Source organism: Terrapene carolina, unplaced genomic scaffold, assembly GCF_002925995.2.
Source record: "Terrapene carolina triunguis isolate 2854851 unplaced genomic scaffold, T_m_triunguis-2.0 Scaffold247, whole genome shotgun sequence".
NCBI classification, from domain to species: Eukaryota; Metazoa; Chordata; order Testudines; family Emydidae; genus Terrapene; species Terrapene triunguis.
This window is the reverse complement of record NW_020664598.1, coordinates 4,995,749-5,014,363: the sequence shown is the minus strand read 5'-3', so window position 1 is coordinate 5,014,363 and position 18,615 is coordinate 4,995,749. Positions and strand designations below refer to the sequence as shown.

The 18,615-nt window shown below is 41.7% G+C and overlaps 1 protein-coding gene across 13 annotated transcripts in view; it reads right to left on the bottom strand.

The window, feature by feature from the left end:
• RBFOX2 (RNA binding fox-1 homolog 2) overlaps positions 1 to 18,615 on the bottom strand; it is a 241,746-nt gene that overhangs the window by 16,248 nt on the left and 206,883 nt on the right. For 11 of the 13 annotated variants that reach the window (XM_024200552.2, XM_024200551.2, XM_024200556.2 and 8 more), the window contains 5 exons: positions 11,458 to 11,550; positions 8,695 to 8,755; positions 6,279 to 6,332; positions 6,064 to 6,156; positions 4,798 to 4,930 (listed from right to left, as the gene is read on the bottom strand). In XM_024200552.2, the coding sequence (XP_024056320.1) occupies positions 4,798 to 4,930; positions 6,064 to 6,156; positions 6,279 to 6,332; positions 8,695 to 8,755; positions 11,458 to 11,550 (434 nt within the window). The remainder of the gene's footprint in view (positions 1 to 4,797; positions 4,931 to 6,063; positions 6,157 to 6,278; positions 6,333 to 8,694; positions 8,756 to 11,457; positions 11,551 to 18,615) is intronic. The other 2 variants (XM_024200558.2, XM_024200559.2) reach the window with 1 other exon arrangement.

The following is an 18,615-nucleotide window of genomic DNA, read 5'->3' as shown; positions in this document are numbered from 1 at the left end:
TAAACACGGAGAAATATAATTAAAAAGAAAAAACCAAAAATACCCACAATGCATTGCTTTCACAAGCAGAGATAATGAGCTAAAAAGGTTAAGTGATTGGTCCAAGGTTCAAGAATTGAAAGGTGCAGTGGGATCATCCCTGATAGTAACGACACATTCCACAGCAGAGAGGAGCAACTGGAAGGGCTTGGATGGGATGGTGCTCTCTTTGGCTTTATTGATCACTATTAGTTTCTCTCAGAACTTCAAGCTGCAAAAATGTCAAATCAGGGTCTGGGGTTCCCAAAGAGCCACTCTTACCAGAATATTTGGCAGTGTAAGGCTGTAATGTAGCTTGCTTTGGGGATGGAAATTGGGGAAGGACAAGGAAGGACAAAAGGGTATACTCCAGGCCGCCGCCCCCCCCCCCCCCCCCCCCCGTTATAAACACATGCTTTCATATTACACAACTTTCTCCTGTTTTGTCCTCTGGACAGCTCAGTGCTAAGCCACCCACACTTTAAAAAGCATTATCTCCACCATCTTTGAGACCCATGGGGGCATGTGTATAACTTACCAATAGCATTACCACAAGCTAGAAAGAGGTAGGGAACATTAGCTGTAATTTTTTTTGTGGCATCAGCTGGAGTGTAAAATGCTGCCAAGATCCTGACACCCTGATTAAAACACCCATCTATTGTAAAGTACACAGAGAGAGGCCAGGATATCTTGCAAGCAGACTGTAAGCTATTATTAAAAATAATGGAGCAACGTTAGCTACAAGTAAAGTCTTTTGGTAAAATATTGTCTACTCCAAGATAGGTGCAATCCATTCCCCATGGACAGAGTTGCATTGGTCTCTAAGTGCACTAGATGTGGAGATGAAGAGAAAAGATGATATACCTCAGCAGGGAGAAGTGGGCCATATGGTGTTTGTAGGAACCAAACTCTAAAACCACAAAAGTTTGGCTTCTGGGGCCGTGACTTAAATTGTTAGATTTTCTGTCGTCAAGTGTGTTTTATTATTACTCCTGCATGAAGGGTAAACACTTGACAGAGAACGTGATTGTTTTATGAATAGGTTACCATTTTGGTAAAAATATTTTGGAGTTCATAGGAATTGTCATACTGGATTATACCAATGGTCCATCTAGTCTAGGATCTTGTCACTGACAGTTGCCAGCACTGGCTGCTTCAGAAAAAGGTACAAGAATCCATGTTGTGGGATAACTTGTCACTAGAGAAAGTTCTCCTCCGTAACCCCTAATAAATTGAGATTGGCTTACATCTTGAAATTTGAGGGTTTAAATCCCTTCCAAAACTCTTGGTATTTTTTCCTCCCCTCTTAGCATTTACTAGAACAACTCTGGTTACTGAGGCTAAAAACTTAGCAAGATTCGAAAAGGGACTGGACATTTATATGGATAGCAAGAATATCCAGATTTATTCATTCATTATTGCAAACAAATTTTTGAAGGGATATTCATATATTATTTTAAGGCCAGATGGACCACAATGTTTATCTACTCTGACCTCCTGCATTACGCAGACCTTAGAATTTCACCAAGTGGTTTCTGCTTCAAGCCTATAACTTTTAGAAAGACTTCCACTTTGACCTGCACCACCCCTTATATCCTCAGTCGGCCGCACAAGGGAAGATACTACGCATGTGCAGGTCAATGGACACTGCTTGGAAAAACTTCCAGATTCAGCTGCATGGTGCGCATGTGTACCCACGTGTGGAATACACATAGGGCCCAGCACAGAAGAAGATGAAGAATCCATCACATCCCGAGGTAAATTATTCCAGTGGTTAATTACCTGCACTGCCAAAAAAAAGTAGTAATACCAAAAAAAAAAAAAAAAATTTAAAAGGTGCCTTATTTCTAGTTTAGATTTGTCTAGTTTCAGCTTCCAAATACTGGATCTTGTTATGCCTTTGTCTGCTGTATTAAAGAGCCCTGTACTATCATAAATTCTTTCTCCACATAGGTACTTTCTCTAATAGGCTGTGATCAAATCACTTCTTAACCTTCTTTCTGTTAACCTAAACAGATTGAGCTTTTTTAGTTTTGAGTTTTTTTACTGCTGGGAGCCCCAGGCCCTTTAAATCGCCGGCCTGGGGAAGCCGGTCCAGTCCGGCATGGCGTACCGACTCTTGACAGTACGCCGGATCGGACCAGCTTACTTTCACCTCTGACCATGACCCCTAAAGGTTTTTCTGGTTCACAGCCTTCCAAGATATAGGATGGGAGGCTGTATGTGTAACCTATGTTTTTAGTCCCTACATGTATGATCTTGCAATTAGCAGTATTAAAATGCACATTCATGCATATTTTATTAAACCTTATGCTTCAGGTTTTAAACCAAATCTGTAATTACTAGGGATTAGGAAGTTTCTTGCCCCTTCCTCTGAAGCATCTGGATCTGACTACTATCAGAGACGGGATACTGGGCTAAATGGACCTTGAGCGTGATCCAGTCTGGCAATCCCTATTCTTGTTATCCGTATAAATGTCTTACCTTTTTGAATCCTGCTAAACTCAAAGCCTCAATGATTATCTTGTGGCAATTATTTCCACAAAATAATTGTGTTTTTTTAAAAAGTATTTTCTACTATCAGTTTTGAATTTTCCACCTTTCAGTTTTATTGAATGCCTTCTTCCTAAGCATCCACTTTATTTTAGTCACTCAAGGCTTGGTTCTTGATTTCATGGTCTCATCTTTCCATTAAAAGGGTAGGGGGAAGTAACTGATGCATGATTTGGTGCCAGGAATGTATGCATGACACTAAGCATTCAAGGTCAAAAGTGGCCTGATGTAACTTCAGTTGTAATACTGTTTTTCTCCTACTGTTTTTTTATAACTAAAATGTGTGGAGCAGTTTATAACTCTACAATGAGGAACCACCTTCGTCTGTAAGACATGCAATGTTGGAGACCCAGTCTATGACAACAACAAATGTATTAATTAAAAGCTCATGTTTGTGTCTAGCACAATTCAGGATCATTTGTGAGTGCAGCTTGTTTACTGCTGTCTTCCAATTGTTTGCTGGACAGTTCACTGAACATGAAGACGTATGAGATCAATCTGTGGCGTCAGACATACTGAATGAATTGCAAGTAAATACAGTCATGAGACATTATTTAGAAGGGATGGTCACTGGTGCATGGCCTGTATTCCAAATGTAAATAACTCCTTTATACAAAGATGGGGTTGGATTTAACCAATCAATCATAAGTGCAGAAAGGCTATAAGGAGTGTTCTCCCAGTGTACCACTGATGACAGCCTCTTGCTAGGAATGCTCTAGCCGTTACTATCAGGGATAAAGAATAAAAGTCCTTCCTACAACAGGATAAAAGTCCTTCTAGATGGTAGCACTTAGCTCAGTTTTGCTTGTGTGCTTCACTCTGGAGCATTTCCTGATAAAACAGGACTGGGTCATTATTACAGTAACAAAGATGGACAGAGGTTGTAGGTCAGAGGCCAGGGTTAGAGACTATAGGATATAAACTTGTAATGGCAGTGGAAAGAGACGGATCTGTGTAAGAGGGATGATCATCTGAAAACTCAGCAAAAAGAACACCTTGTGAACCCCCATGTGTTCAGGCAACAGTTTCCCCACCCCGGGTCACTGGATGTACTAAGGCCAAAATATTTATTTGCCTAATGTAAGATGCAAAGCAGTTCAAATTATTGCTACAAGTTCTTGCTGTAGGTTAGATGGATGTCTGGCTACTCCAACTTGCTTCATTGAGCTCTATTTTAAATGCCAGACTGGACTCTACAAAGAAAGGGCACAGTAACCCTCATCTTAATCTATTACACAAGATCTCTCAAGCTGATCAGTACATCCGAGGGCAAGGTCCAAATGTACTGTGGTATTAGGAGACTTATAGTCTATGCTCTCCCTCTCCATAGCTGGCTTAATGAGGAGAAATGGGAGTTAGTGCCCACATTTCTTGCTCTCTGGGAGGATTCTCTCTCACTCAGATTCCCTCTGTGAAAATGTGAGGATGTTGCCTTGAGAACCGGGCAAACAGGCAACCAGTGTAAGCAATGTGAATGAAGCAGCCTCAGATTCAAAGAACCCAAATAAATCCAGCAATTTACACCTTTCAAATAACAGAATAGTTTGTTGCTACGGAATTCATTCCACTGCATGACTAATGAAAATCAGATGGTGAAGGATGCTAGATCACACGTCCATCAGTACTTTATACCATTCTTATTATTCGAAGTATGTTGCCGTTTCATTTTCCCTATACTCCCTCTTCTCCCCCACCTTAATTTAAATGGACTTGATTGATCTTTGTTTTAAACCTTTTTAAACTGTCTCCAACAAAGAAAGCAAATCTATTGTGGGTAACTAGCTCTCCTGTGCCCTACTCCCAGATGGTGAGGCATGAAGGTAACTGATAATACTCCCCACTCCTGGATAACAAAATACAAAGGAGTGAAGAGAACAGAACCTGCCTCACTCCACAGACTTGAGACCCTTCCTTTGTCCTTTTTCATAGTGTCAATGCTAGATGAATTCCACATGGACAAACTACTAATGCATATGAGAAGGAACCTGCTGGTACCTTAGGCAGTTGCCTTTAGTTACTAGAGTGTCAGGATACTGAAATGAAGTGTAAAGTATCTAACCCAAAAGATTTTAGATCTGTCTTTTTTCGGTGCCACTGGGTGCAGAGTACTCTGAAGTTGGTGCATCCTGACTCTCACCATCCAACAGAGCTCTGATTTTTATCCTTGGCCAATCAGCTACCTCTCAACATGGCGTAGAACACACTGTTTTGGTGTCCAGTGCTTACCCTGGATAGGCAGGGATGGCCGTGGGGGGTACTGCCCGGACTGCACCGTATACTGTTCGTCCTCGACCCCTCAGGTGTGCTCCCCGGAACGCAGCTGCTGTGGTGGCTGCAGTTGGGTAGGGGAAGCCTGGAACTGTAAAGACAGATAAGGAGAAAGATGAGAGAGATCAGAACTCCTGCCCAATTCAAAACTATCTGTTTTGAACAAAATAATACAATAGGCTCGAGAGCTATGGGATGTTCCGCGTCTGTCCGGCAAAGGGGCATGCTTACAGCCCCATAGAAAGAGTGTACCTCCTGCTACATCACTAGAGGGAGAGAGGGGCTGCAGAGAGGCCTGGCATGCAAGGGGTTAATGCTGTGTCATGCCTTGTTCATTGCAAACGTGGTACAATTTCCCTCCGCCCCCATTTTGACACTGCCATGCAGTCTGGTTAGAAAGAGTCCGAGAAGCACAAAGAGTTGCTACCAATATAGCAGGCGACTCTTCCAAATTGTATAATATGTACTTTGGGGATTTGTCTGTTTGGTTTCTTTGAAACAATTCAGCATGAGCCCCTTAAATCAGTCAATTGTCCTCTTCCCTTCCCCTTTGCCATCCCCTCCCTCCCCATGTTCAATTTAAAGCCAGAAAGACAGGATAACCCCCATGTAAGGCAGCAGAAATTCCCCATTAAGTGCCAGTTTACCAAGAGCCCATCGTCTTCTGGCAAATGTGACCAGTAACCGGTTCCATGTGTATTGGGCCCTGTTTTATTACACTTCATGCTGGAGTAAACTGGCTCAGGGCAAATTAGGTCAAAACCTCAGAGGCAGCTGCAAACACAATGCAATAACAGATACCCAGAAGGAGCCAGTCGCAAGGCACAAATTCAACCCAAGGTGCTTCCAGGCACATGCCACTAGGGGGCTTGCAGTGGACTCGCAGTTTAGCAGCTTGTATAATATGTACTTTGGGGATTTGTCTGTTTGGTTTCTTTGGTTTTGAAGTACAAGCAGTGGCACTCTCTTCACACTCCCCTCCCTCCTGCTCTGCACCTTCCTTATCATTTCAGAAGCCCCAGTCAAAAGCAAGCATGGAAACACACTGCAAGATGGAAATGTCATGGCCGGTACCATGCCTGGGGACTCTGGTTGGTGGCAAATCTGTCCCCAACAAGACCCATCCTTTCAAGTATATATCATACAGGCTGGAGAGAAGAGGGCTAACAGATCATTGTTTACTCAAGCACAGTAACAATACAGGGGCCAATTGGGGCTACTTACTGATTAAAGGAATGTAAGTGTTAATACCCCCCCTTCCTGACAGGGGCACTGCGGCGTCATTGCCCAGCGAGACATCTGCTTGAAAGCTGGACGCTAATTTAGTTTTAAAAAGAATAAAAAACGTCAAAAGGTTATAAAGAAACAGCAGACTGTGAACACAAACAAACACCACTGCAGTTAAATGGCAGAAATGGAAGTGTCTACTTAAGTTCTACCTGCGTATAACTCGGGGCCGTACACTGCTCCAACCACAGGGCTCAATTTCCAACCTGAAATAGCAAAGATGGCAATGAGTGCTGAAGTCCATACCAGGAAAAACAGTGGAAAGGGTGGGGGAGGAAAATGAGCTTTGCATGTGAAACTCAGCTTTAGGCACTTCTCCCACTATGGCTTCCACCGAGGTCCCTGTGCTTTTGAATAGAGGCAGACTATCTTTCCTAATGCCAGGGTCCAGATATAGACTATGATCCACTGCATAGTAACCTCTGGTGTAAGCTATAAGAAACAAAACTGGGCAGAATGCCAACTGCCTTATACAGATGTTCACTACAATCACCATAGTTGGCCCACAAGGTTCATTCTCTCTGTGAATCTTCCCGTCAGTTCTTACTATTCTATATGTTCATTGGGAATCTTGTAGATTCTAACTATGTCTAAACCCTGGCTCAATCTGTGATCTCAGGCAAGTCATGTTACACCCCTATGTCTCAAATACACTGGCTATGATATTTACTGGAGTGTCACTAAAGACCGCATGGCAATTGAGTTGAGATTTCCCAGGTAATTGAATCACACTCAATATGTTGCACAAAAGTATTTCAAACAAATAAGTTTGTTCATTCCACATTTTCTCTTCTCCATTTTATTTATATTTTGCTGCTTTCTCCACGTTGCATCCCCCAGATGCAATCTTTCCCAGAGAATCATTTAATATAATCTGTACAATGGGCAAGAATTGAAAATCATCAGCACAAATACACAAGAGAGCAACGGTTAAATTAGCAAATAATGAACCTGGTGAAAAACCTGCCATTGTAGAATGGATATGAACTGAGGCACTTTTCCCAAGTGAGCAGAGCTGGAAAACCTGTTTATCTCCACCCATTCTAACCAAAAAGGGAAGAGAACTGGTATTAGGGTGGACTCAGGTCTGATTTCTACAAAAAAGTCTTTACTTTTCAGGGCAGGCCTCATCTGTTTACTTGGTAACCATGCAGGTTTTACTAACAAATATCACATACCTTTCCTCCACAGGAGTCTTATGAAACTTACTACACTTTAACTACTCAGCCTCACCTTTGAGGTCTTATAAATCATCTTTCTGGTATGATTTGATCACAGAGCAACAATGTCACTACTTAATATGCTGAGGGATAATGCTGAATGATGTAATGCACACCCTCTTTGCCGCACTGGGCGTATTGCCTGTGCACTGCCAACTTTGTGAGCAAGAGACTAAGATGATGGGTGCTAAGATAAGAACGTGGATAGACAGACATGGATTTTAATTCCTAAACCTAGTCTCTCTCACATGGCAGTGAAAAGCACTAACTAGTACACTCAAACTTCCCAAATACCATACACCTTTACATTATTTTAATGTAGACTTTATGGGTTGACAAACCAAAAGGATGTTCCTGCCAGTCACCCTGGTCTACAAGTCATTACAATGTAACCCTATACATTCTCTGTCCCTATTCACTGGGTAACACAACACGACCACTTTGCACTTCCATAGTGACTTCCCACCACAGGATTTCAAAGCTCTTTACAAACATTCATTAAGCCTCACCACACTTGGGAAACTGGCACACGCAAATTAAGTGACTTGGCCAAGGGTACATAGTAAATCTGTAGATGAGGCAAGAATAGGAGCCAGATCTTCTGATTTCCAATCTTCTGTTTTAACCACCAACCCATGCTCTCTCACGATCTACTGTATGCTTAACTTGCTACTGCACAGAAGCTGTTTGGGAACCTTTTCAATGCAACTGGGGACCATTGACTACGTCTCAGAACAACTTTGTGTACCTCAGTCTGTCCCAGGACAACTTCGTAAACTCCACGTTTCATTTCACTGGGGGGTGAGATTTAAAATATACAGCATCCTGTATAATGGTGCTCAGTTCTCATAAGGGAAAGCCTCTTCACGTAACGTGCACTGTTTAATAAGTGTATTGCTGTTTCTATACTATACTACATAGAGTTGCTGCAGAGAGATTGGTAGACAACAGACCCAAGACTTCCAATCAAGACAGAGTTCTTCACTGCACAAAACAACTGAGTCATTCCTTATTCATGTTCCTTGGAAAACTGTTGACAATAGGCAAGTTCTGTGAGAGACAAACTGTTTGGTGCCCCAGCTTTCCTGGCTCCAAGGAGAGAGTTATAGTTACAGCTAAAAGTAAGGCCAAGATTTTTTTAAAATGAGTTCCTAAAGTTGGGCTCCTAAATCCACAATTAAGCACCTAAATAAGTGGCCTGAGCTTCAAAGGCGCTGAGCAGCCCGAGATCCCACTGTAGTCAAGGAACAACGAGACCTTGTACTAAGGTCTTCAATTTGAGGCTGTAGAGTTTGTCACCACCCCTGAAAACTTTCCGTTTAGGATTAGCGCAAACATTCTCTCTTACCATTTGCATATGGCGTGACCATCTTCTTATTGGTCATCACTCGCGCTGTGGCATTATTCACCTAAAAGTAAGAAAGGGGCGGGGGAGGAGAGGGAAGGAAGCACAAGACGTTAGGGAAAATGATAACAACCTCTCCAATATCACATACCCTATACATCTTAGAGCAAAGAAATCAAACAGATACTTTTATACAAATGCAAGATATTTAAATTACTATTAGAAGTTGCCATTTAATTGTAAACATTACAGCTAACTGTGGCACTTTATGCATTTAAACAAAAGGCCAACGAGAGTAAAGTTGGGATTCTCAGACATCCTGCCACCATTAGACCACACTGGATATCTGCAGCTCACCAATTGGATGGGCAAAAAGCTTGTCCGAGGCCCACTGGAGTGGTAGGGATGGTGATCTCTGCAGCTGAGGCAGAGGACAAACAAAGCAGGTGGTGAATAAACTAGCTCCTTTTAGAAGCCCACCATTAAAATGTCGTAGACCACAAATGTCACAGACAAACAGGTCTTCGAGAAGAAAAGTAATCTGGTTTCCAGTTGTCTTGGATTTAATCTCGCTAGGCCAAGAGAGACTTTTGGAATCCTATGACACATTGGCCTTCAACCCAGTTTCAAGATGCCCTTGGGTTACTGATTTGTTTATCTCTGATTTTAAAATTCTCACAAAAATCTCTTAAAATAAAAGGCAGAGGTGTAGATGGGTCTCCTGGTTTCATTGTACCCTCCACCCTCATTACAGAGCTCCGTATAGTTCCAAGCATTCTGAGTGCTACAGCAAGTGGGTGTTACAGCAGAGGTGGTGCTGATAAAGGAAGGATGGATGGGGTTTGAAAGCCAAGTTACTGCAGCCCTGTGTCAGACACAGCCTCGGAGTTCTTGCAAGGAGGGTGAAGCTTCTTAGCAGGAATCAATGATCTGTCAAAATCTCAGGCCAGAATGGAACTGAGAGGCCAGAGGAATGAAAGAAGCCAGTCTTAAGGAGAAGTAAACCAAAAAAGAGTCTCGTCATATCCTTTGGGATTTATGGAGTGGTGAGCCTGTGCAGGCGAGGGGAGCCTGGAACCACATTTACTCTAGTTTTGGTCCAAAAACAATATAAACATTACACATTTAAAAAAGAAAGAATGGGAAACAACAATGATGAGACTGAGAGCATGCAGTTAAACACACACTGATAAAAGAAAGGGGGAAAAAAAAATTGATTGGGGGGGATGGGAGGAGAAGAGGGAGAAGAGAGGGTTTCACAGACAATCATTAAGATGGAGCGAGTGCCTGAAATCAGCTGCTACAGCAAAGTGCAACACAAGCACTTAAAGGAAAAATTGCCAGAACCAATCAGAAACCACCAGTCAGCAGAGAGACCAACAGCTGCATTTAACTGAGTAAAGAAATAAACTGGGGAAGGGGGGGGGCATAAAGAGAGAAAGAGAGAACAAACAATCACAGCTACAAACAGGTCTGGGAAAGACAGAGCAAGAGAAAGAAGGGGCAGGAGAGAAAGAGGAGGGGATGGGTGCATTAATAAAAACCAGCCAAACTGGAGTTCAGTAACTCTGAGTAAGATGTGCAAGGGGAAATCACCATGAAGTCAGTAATCAAACAGCTCAGACTGCTACAAAACGATACGTACATCCAAAGTCCAGGCGGCATTACTCAACAGCATTGAAAATAAAAGAGGGGAAAAGGGAAAGGAGGTGGGTGGGGACAACAAGTCAAATCACATTTTGTAGTGTTAATGTGAGATGGCAGATGGATTTTTTTCTTTCTTATTTAATTTTGTTTTTGTAACTTTAAGAAAAAATTTAAAAATACAAGCTTCTTCTCCAGCGCTTTTGTTTCACTTACCGCCAACTCGTACCATCGCCAGCATTGTGTATAGTTACCATGGAAAGAGTGAGTCAAGTGAAGGGCCCTAAACGCTAAACCATCGAAAAGGGAAATAAAAAAAACAAAAACAAAAAAAAAAAGCAAAATATGCAGAAATCTTACTCAAAAAGGCGGCTTTTTTTTTTTAAAATTTTTTAAAAATTAGTAATTTTTTTTTTTTTTTTTTTGTAAAGAAAGAGGGAGAAGGGGAAGGGGCCAGTTAGCCTTCAACAAGGTGGAACAGAAAATTGGTGAGCACCATGCAACGGCCTCATATGTAGCTACTTTGGCCAGCCACTTAACCCTTCTACTGAGAGCTCTCCTTACAGGAAGTTTTAAGAGTTAACTTTAATTGACTGCAGACAGATCAAGAAGGCAGCTATAGCAGCTCAATCAGTGCCTTTTCCCCTCTACCCTGCCCTCAACATCAGCTCACACTCATATGAAGGAGAACTGGCCTCTGAGGAAAGAGAGGATACTGGCTGGCCCCCTGCTTTATTGTCAGACACAGAGTTAGAAATCAGACAGTACTTTTTGAGTTACTTTTGTTCAGGCCTGATAACAAACAGGAAATCGGAGCCTCACAAACTGAAGCAAAGGAAAATCAAGACAGCAGAAGGGCAAAAATTTGGAGTGGGTGGGAAACAAACTTAAAAAAAAAAGAAAGAAAGAAAGAAAAAGAAAAATACTCAAATCAACCAAAGATATTTTTTGGGAGGGGTTGTCACTTTTGTACACTTCAGTGCAGTGGCGTGAAGGACACGGAGACACAAACACACGCACACACAAGACAGGGATCCAAATGTGAAATAAGTGAGGCAAGACACAAAAAAGAAATAAAAAGAATAAATATAAAGAAGAAATTGAATTACTGAAGACATGCACCTCGATTTTACGGCCCTCTACCACGGTGCCGTGTAATTTCTCCCTGGCCCTGTCTGCATCAGCACTATTCTCGAAAGTTACGAACCCGAATCCCTGCATGCAGCGGGAGAAGGGGGGAAAACATGCACATCGTTATATATTGAAATACTGATCTCTAGATAAATAGAGAAAAAATATCACAGTATGAAATTGACATCAGCACAACTCAGCAATACTCTCCTAGAGTCACATAGTTGGTTCATGCATGTTTCATAAATAAAAGAAATTCAATTCAATAAAATAAAATAAAGGAATTTTAATCAGAATATTAAATAATAAATAATAATAAATAATAAATAATAATAATGAAAAGAAAATGTAAAAGCAATTGAGGCCAGACCAAAAAAGAAGTACAAAGTTACTCGAGGCAAATTTTCTTAAAGGTAAATCCTAGGCCCTATTCTATTCTGATGTAGAGAAACTGGTGAAGCCCAAGCTGGACATTTTACGCCATTGCCAATTAATGCCTGTGCTACTTTGTGGACCTTTGTATGGTATTGAAAGGCACCTGGTAGTTTCAACAGTCTCTTGCAGGAGAGAGGTGTGGTTTGAGTTAAGGATTGAGCACCAGGAATTCCTCTGTTCCGATCCTGGCTCCTACATTGACACCACTGTAGCTATGGGCAAGTCACTCTCTCTGCTTCACTTTTCCCATCTGTAAAATGGGTACAATAATAATATTTACCTACCTCATAGAACTGTTGTGAGGATTAGATGTTTGTTAAGCCCAGTGTAAGGTCTCCGGGGCAGAGATCATGTCTACCTCTATGCCTGTACAATGCCTAGGACAGGTCCCTGATGCTAAGTCGGGCTTCTAGGCGGTACCAAAATATAAACATATAAAGCACTATATATTATTGTCAGAAAAGAGTGGTGTAAAATTTTCCCTCTGTGACTGCCATATCAAATCTATACAGTATAGTAAGTCTGAACGAGATTTCTATGTGCATTAATGTCATAGGCCAAGACAGGATTTAGCTGACATCCCCTATCCCACAGCTGCCTCCCTTCTAACTCAGTTACATACCTACACCACTATCTTAACAATTCCTACTTCAAAAAGGTATCCCGGTTTCTTCTCAATTGTGTGTAGAGACAAGTGGGACCACCAGGTGGGCTTGAACTCTGAAGCTGGAGAAGAATGGTTTCCCATTGACCTGTGAGCAGGGGTGCTGGAACAATTTGTATAGTGGGGACGCTGAGAGCCACTGAACCAAAGTAAACCCTGTAGATGATGGAAACCACTTCAAGCCAGCACCTATGCCTATTAGGGTAACTATGGTGGCCCAAGGGCTATTGTAACATCTCCTTACATGCAAAGCCCTAGGCTTACTTACAGAATCTCTTTCCTAAGAAGTCTCCACTCATGCAGGTTCATTCAATCATAAAACAGTGCAGTGTATGACATCACACTGACTCCCATGGGGATGAACTGCACTGTCACACGGATGGACTGACGAGACTAAGGACTGGTCCACACTAAGCCCCCAGTTCGAACTAAGATACGCAACTTCAGCTACGTGAATAATGTAGCTGAAGTCGAAGTATCTTAGTTCGAACTTAAAGGTACTTACCGCGGGTCCACACGCGGCAGGCAGGCTCCCCCATCGACTCTGCCTACTCCTCTCGCGGAGCAGGATTAACGGCGTCGATGGCGAGCACTTCCGGGATCGATTTATCGCGTCTAGACAAGACGCGATAAATCGATCCCAGAAGATCGATTGCTTGCCGGCGAACCAGCGGGTAAGTATAGACGTACCCTAAATGAACTAGGAATTTAACTAGCAGCAAATGATACATTCTAACAGACAGTTCTGTTGATTTGGACATTCTTAATATAAAAGTCTAGTGGGTCAGGGACCAAGGTGAAAATTTCAACTCAGATTGCTTTTCAGATCCTTTATGAGCAGGAGAGGGGTACCTAGTTCCTGTGGCTTGGTATAAAATGAACACCAGTTGTGTACAGACAGTAATCTGTGCTGGAACCACCCTGGGGAGCAGGGAGAACAAAGCTTGTGTTTGATGTAATGGAAACAATTATACTAAACAGAGACCCAGATAATGTGAGTGATGTAAGACTATGCCTCTGCAGGGAAAAGGCATCTTGGCTCTGCAGCCCCCTTCTTCAACAGACAGGCTGAAGTGGAGTAGCAGTATCTTGATTTCTAAACAGGCTTAATGGCAAGAGGCTAGTAGGCCATCATTTTACAAGGGCTTTTTAAGGTTTTATAATGAGAACCTTATAATGTTTGAGCCATTTGCCATTCCGGTAGCCTTGTGCACAGTAGCCCTTATCCTTCACAACTGGGTTTCCAGTACAAAATCCTTTTACATTTGTAAAGCAGAGGGTTTTTTTGGTGGTAGTAGTTGTTTTTTTGTTTTAAGATCAAGAAAAAAAATCGTAGCTAATGATTAAATTGTAACGCTGGCTTCTGTAAGAGAATCTCATGTCTCCTCTTACCCCAGGAATCTAAACTTCCAGCCAATCACATTTTCCTGGTTACTAAAAAAATAAAACAAACTATGCGACTAACAAGTGTCTCCTTTTTCAAAGCAGTTTGAAAGTGTGTTGCTGAAATGAGTTAAAATTTGGACCACATGGTGGGCAGAATCAGGGATGACAAACTAGTCTGAATTGATAAAACCCTCTTGAACCTCAGACATGCTGGAGCTGAGCTGGCTGCCAAGTGAGGATAGACCATAGGTTGCCTTTAAAGGCAACCTGTGAAGGTGGGAAAGTTATGGTTGTGCCCCTCTGTTTCTTTATGGTGTATAAAGGCAGCCTGAAAATTTGTTGTAAAAAAATTAAAAATAAAAACTTGCTTTTTCATTAAAAACATCAGTAATTATCTGTCCTGGAAGAGTTTATGGAGAGAAGAGAATTAATGAAATTATGACATCACAAATGACATAAAACTGAGCAACAGAGGAAAAGAGATTTTTAGGGCTTGTCTATACACAAACTGGAACCAAAATAACTACACTGGTTTTACTTCACACTATTCTAGACAGTGTAATTCTGTGTGGGGACACTTATTATGGAATAAGAGTACCCTATTTCAAATGAACTTAAGTAAAAAAAATTTGAAACCAACAACTAATATCAAACTGGGGGCACTCATTCCAAAATGAATGCCCATACACAGACTTGCACTAAAATAACTAAAGGTATGAATTAAAACTGATTTAGTTATTTTGGTTCCAGTTTATGTATAGACAAGCCCTCAGACTGTATCCCTCTGTTGACACTTATTTAATTCTAATACCCAATTAACACTTTGGAGTATGGATGGTGTTAAAGATTCAACACCTATACACTCTCCATTAAAGTATGAGACCACATAATGCACATCTGAACCTTCCAACTAGTACTCCAGAGGCAACTTCTGTTGGTCCAATAAAAGATATTACCTCACCCACCTTGTCTCTCTAATACCCTGGGACCAACACGGCTACGACCATACTGCTTACAACTACTACTCCAGTAAAAGTAGACCAGACAGGACCTGACGTTACTGCTATTTCTAAGGTTTAAAAAAACAAAACAAAAAAAACTGGCAGAATTTTTATTTTCTTCATTTGTTTTAAAAATTTCCATGTGGGAGAAAAAAGGCACAAAACTGATTTTTAAACATCTTTTTTTAAAAAGGTGACCTACAAAAGAATGGAGGTTATTTTGTACCCACATTCATTTATAACAGTCTTCTCCCCCCCCCGATAATTTCTGCTCACACCCAAGACTGTCTGCTTTACAAAACAATATTTGTTTCAAGCAAAAAATATTTGCTAACCTGGATCCACAATGGGCAAAGGCTCTCCTTACCTCTGCAGGCAGAGGGCCAGATCCAGGGAGGATACAGGCCTGGGTCAAGAGAGATCTAGGGTTTTCTAAATATTACAAGTAGACTAAGTTTAATAGGACTGTTATGACTTTCCAATGTCAACCTTGCCAGTAGCTCAACGGCCAGTAGGAAATGAGATCAAGCTTAGACAGTACTGGGTACCCCCAAAGAAACCTCTCTGCAACATTTGAGCAATCTGCAACCCAACAGTACCCCTCTCTCTTTTCCCAAAGGCTTGTTTGAGGGCCCTGAAGAGACCGAGTAACTGTCACTCTTTTAGTCTGGCCTCAGATTCTGCAATAAATAACAAGCAACAGGATGAGCGGTGTAAAAAAATAGATAGATAGAGATATATAGTCTTTGAATGTTTCCATCTCTGAAGAATGAGAAAGAAAATTTACCATGTGACCGTAAAGGGAGAAATCAAAAGCAGACGGTTCTCCTGGGTGTGGCCAGAACACAGAAATTAAAACAAAACAAAAAAATAAAACAACAAAAAACAGAAAATAAAAACCAAAGGAAACTAAACCAGTCCCTTGAAATCCATGCATTGTTAACTCTTTGTTTTCCACTGTGCTTAGAACATTCACCTGAGCAGCAGTATCTTTGTCTTGTGTTGCTAGAACACAAAGCCTCAGAAGGGCATTTCCTTAATTTGCTGCTACATTCAAAAATTAATTTTTACCAAAAATAAGTTGTTTTTCTGAAAATAAACCCTCTTTATAGATACAGGCAAAACACAGAAGCATAGAGACATGGCCAGGAAAGTCCAGCAGTTCGGACTGCCTGCTTCCAAGGCTTTAGGAGAGATTAGGGGACCTTCCACCTTCCTCCATAATCCACCTGAGATGAGTGATTGGAATGCAGCAACAGAGCAGGAGATTCAGAAACAAGCACCCACTGTTTAAAGAGTGGACACACATTCCCCAAACCCTGCAGGAGGAGAACAGTAGAACTTTTGGTCACTAAGGGAAATCAAACGAAGGGCTTGTCTACAAGCAGAGTTGCACTTAGGTGCGATTTTAAATGGATTTAGTTAAACCAGTACACAAATGGCTGTGTGAACTCTTATTTTGTTTTACACCAGACTTTGTTCAGTTTGTCTCAAATTGATTATGAATTGGTATAAACTAAGCTGAAATTGGTGACCGGTAAGCCAAAATAAAAGTGCGCACACCAGGGTTTGCCTGGGTTTAAGACTGTGTGTGGACCAGGCCTAAAATTGTAGCTAGACAACAAGGGGGAAAGATTTTGGCTACATCTCTTTCATTCCAAGTAATTACTAAGGACCTTCCTGACAAAAGAAAGTGGCAATGATTTAACTTGTCTGTTTTTAAACCAATTTAGTTAAATCAATACAAACCTGTGTGGACACACTTATTTCAGTTTAGTAAGAAAATAATAATGAACTATGTCTACACTGGCACTTTGTCGGTTAAACCTTTGTTGGTCAGGGGTGTGGACAGCGCTATGTCGGTGGGAGACGCTCTCCCGCTGCCATCGCTACCACCCCTCATTAGGGGTGGTTTAATTATGCAAGCGGGAGAGCTCTTTCCCGCCAGCATGGAGCAGCTACACAGGAGACATTACACTGGCGCAGCTGCAGCAGTACTGCTGTGAGGTCTGCAGTGTAGACATAGCCTTAGTGACTTATTTGGCTTTAGTTTAAATTGACTTAAACCAACATGAGAGTGTCCACACACCTTTTGCACTGGTTTAACTAAATGGGTTTAAAATTTCAGCTTTAGTTAAATGGGTGCAACTTTCTTGTTTAGACAAGCCTTAAGCTAGTGTGCAGCCATATTTTTAAAAAATAGGAATGTGCTTTCTGCAACTATGCTACGCTATAAAAGTTGTATGAACACCGTGAGATTCCTACCCCCGCCCCCAGCTTTCAAGGGCATGGCAACAGTAGGGAGGGGTGTCTGCTCTACCAGTGTTTTGAAGCTGTTCCTTGTCTTTTATCGTAAGGGTGAGATAGCCTCCACTTGGGCTGCTGCTGCTGCCAGACCAATTCTGAGCCTGGAGTATGGGCAATATTATGATTTTGAATATATGAATTCTGATGTTGGTGCTTCAAGAGGTAAGGAGCTTGATTTTCTTTTCTTAGTTTGTTTTGTAGGTGCACTAATTGTTTCTTCACTCATGTTTCTCTCTTAAGATCCAGTGATGGGTGTGGTCCAGAAAAAGGTCTGAAGAGGTGATGTAACCCATCCCCACCTCTAGCAGTGAGGCTCCAGAAGATGTGTTTCAGTCCTTGGGGAAAGAAGAGGTGATGACTGGGTGCTGGAACAGCATGTGAAAGTAAGAGGATTTATTTGGGGATAACAGGAAACGAGAGAGAGATTTGCACATGAGTGTCTTTTAACTAATCATCCCTTTTTCGTTTCTCTGGTTTAGATCTCAGGAATGTAGGAGATGCTGTTGCTGCAGCACAGACTGCCATGGCAACCCTCAGTACAGGAAGTCCATAAAGGGTGGGTGGATGTATCAGTGTGCCTGCTAACCACCTCTGCCTGTTTTCTGTATGAATTGCAATAGACCGGAACAAAATTTACACAACGTGTATGATATTTTACAAAATGTTAAAATGAAACCTACAACTACACGGGGGGCTGGAGTGGTGATGAGCGGAGCCCAGTGTGAATTAAATTGCTCTGTGAACCAGAATCCTGTAATCAAATACGTGGCCAGTAGCCCAGGTCACCACAGTAGTAGTGTGCACTATTGTCAGGAGGTTCCTCAGCTAGCAGCTAAAAGTGGAACTCTATAGATGTGATCGATGTATATTTGTCCAACAAGCCACAATCCCTTTTGGGGTTAAGCTCCATTGGATTTGCTCCTGTGGATACTACCTTCTCTCCCATAAGAAGTTCAGAACACTGGGCTAACTCTTTTTTGATGGGTCTGGGTTTTCCCCATAAAATGAAGTGGGGGACATCATTTACGTAATTCTGAAACCAATGGCATGTGAGATCTGTACTAAAACTGAACGCTTAATATTTTTTGTAAATGATTCCCTCATTAGCCGATCAGCAGCCAGGACTCCCGGTTCAGAAGCAGTCTTATTTTGTTATTAATATCATCATGTGCACAGCTCTGAATGCTGCATCTTGAATGGCTGATGAAGAGAAAAGTGCTAAGTTTCCTTCTGGTGTAATGTTCCGTTATAGCTTCTGGGAACAGGAAATGGGGGGAGCAGGTCTCAATTAAAATTCTATGGTTAAGCTAGGGTTACCATATTTCAGCAAGCAAAAAAGAGGACGGGAGGAGCCCC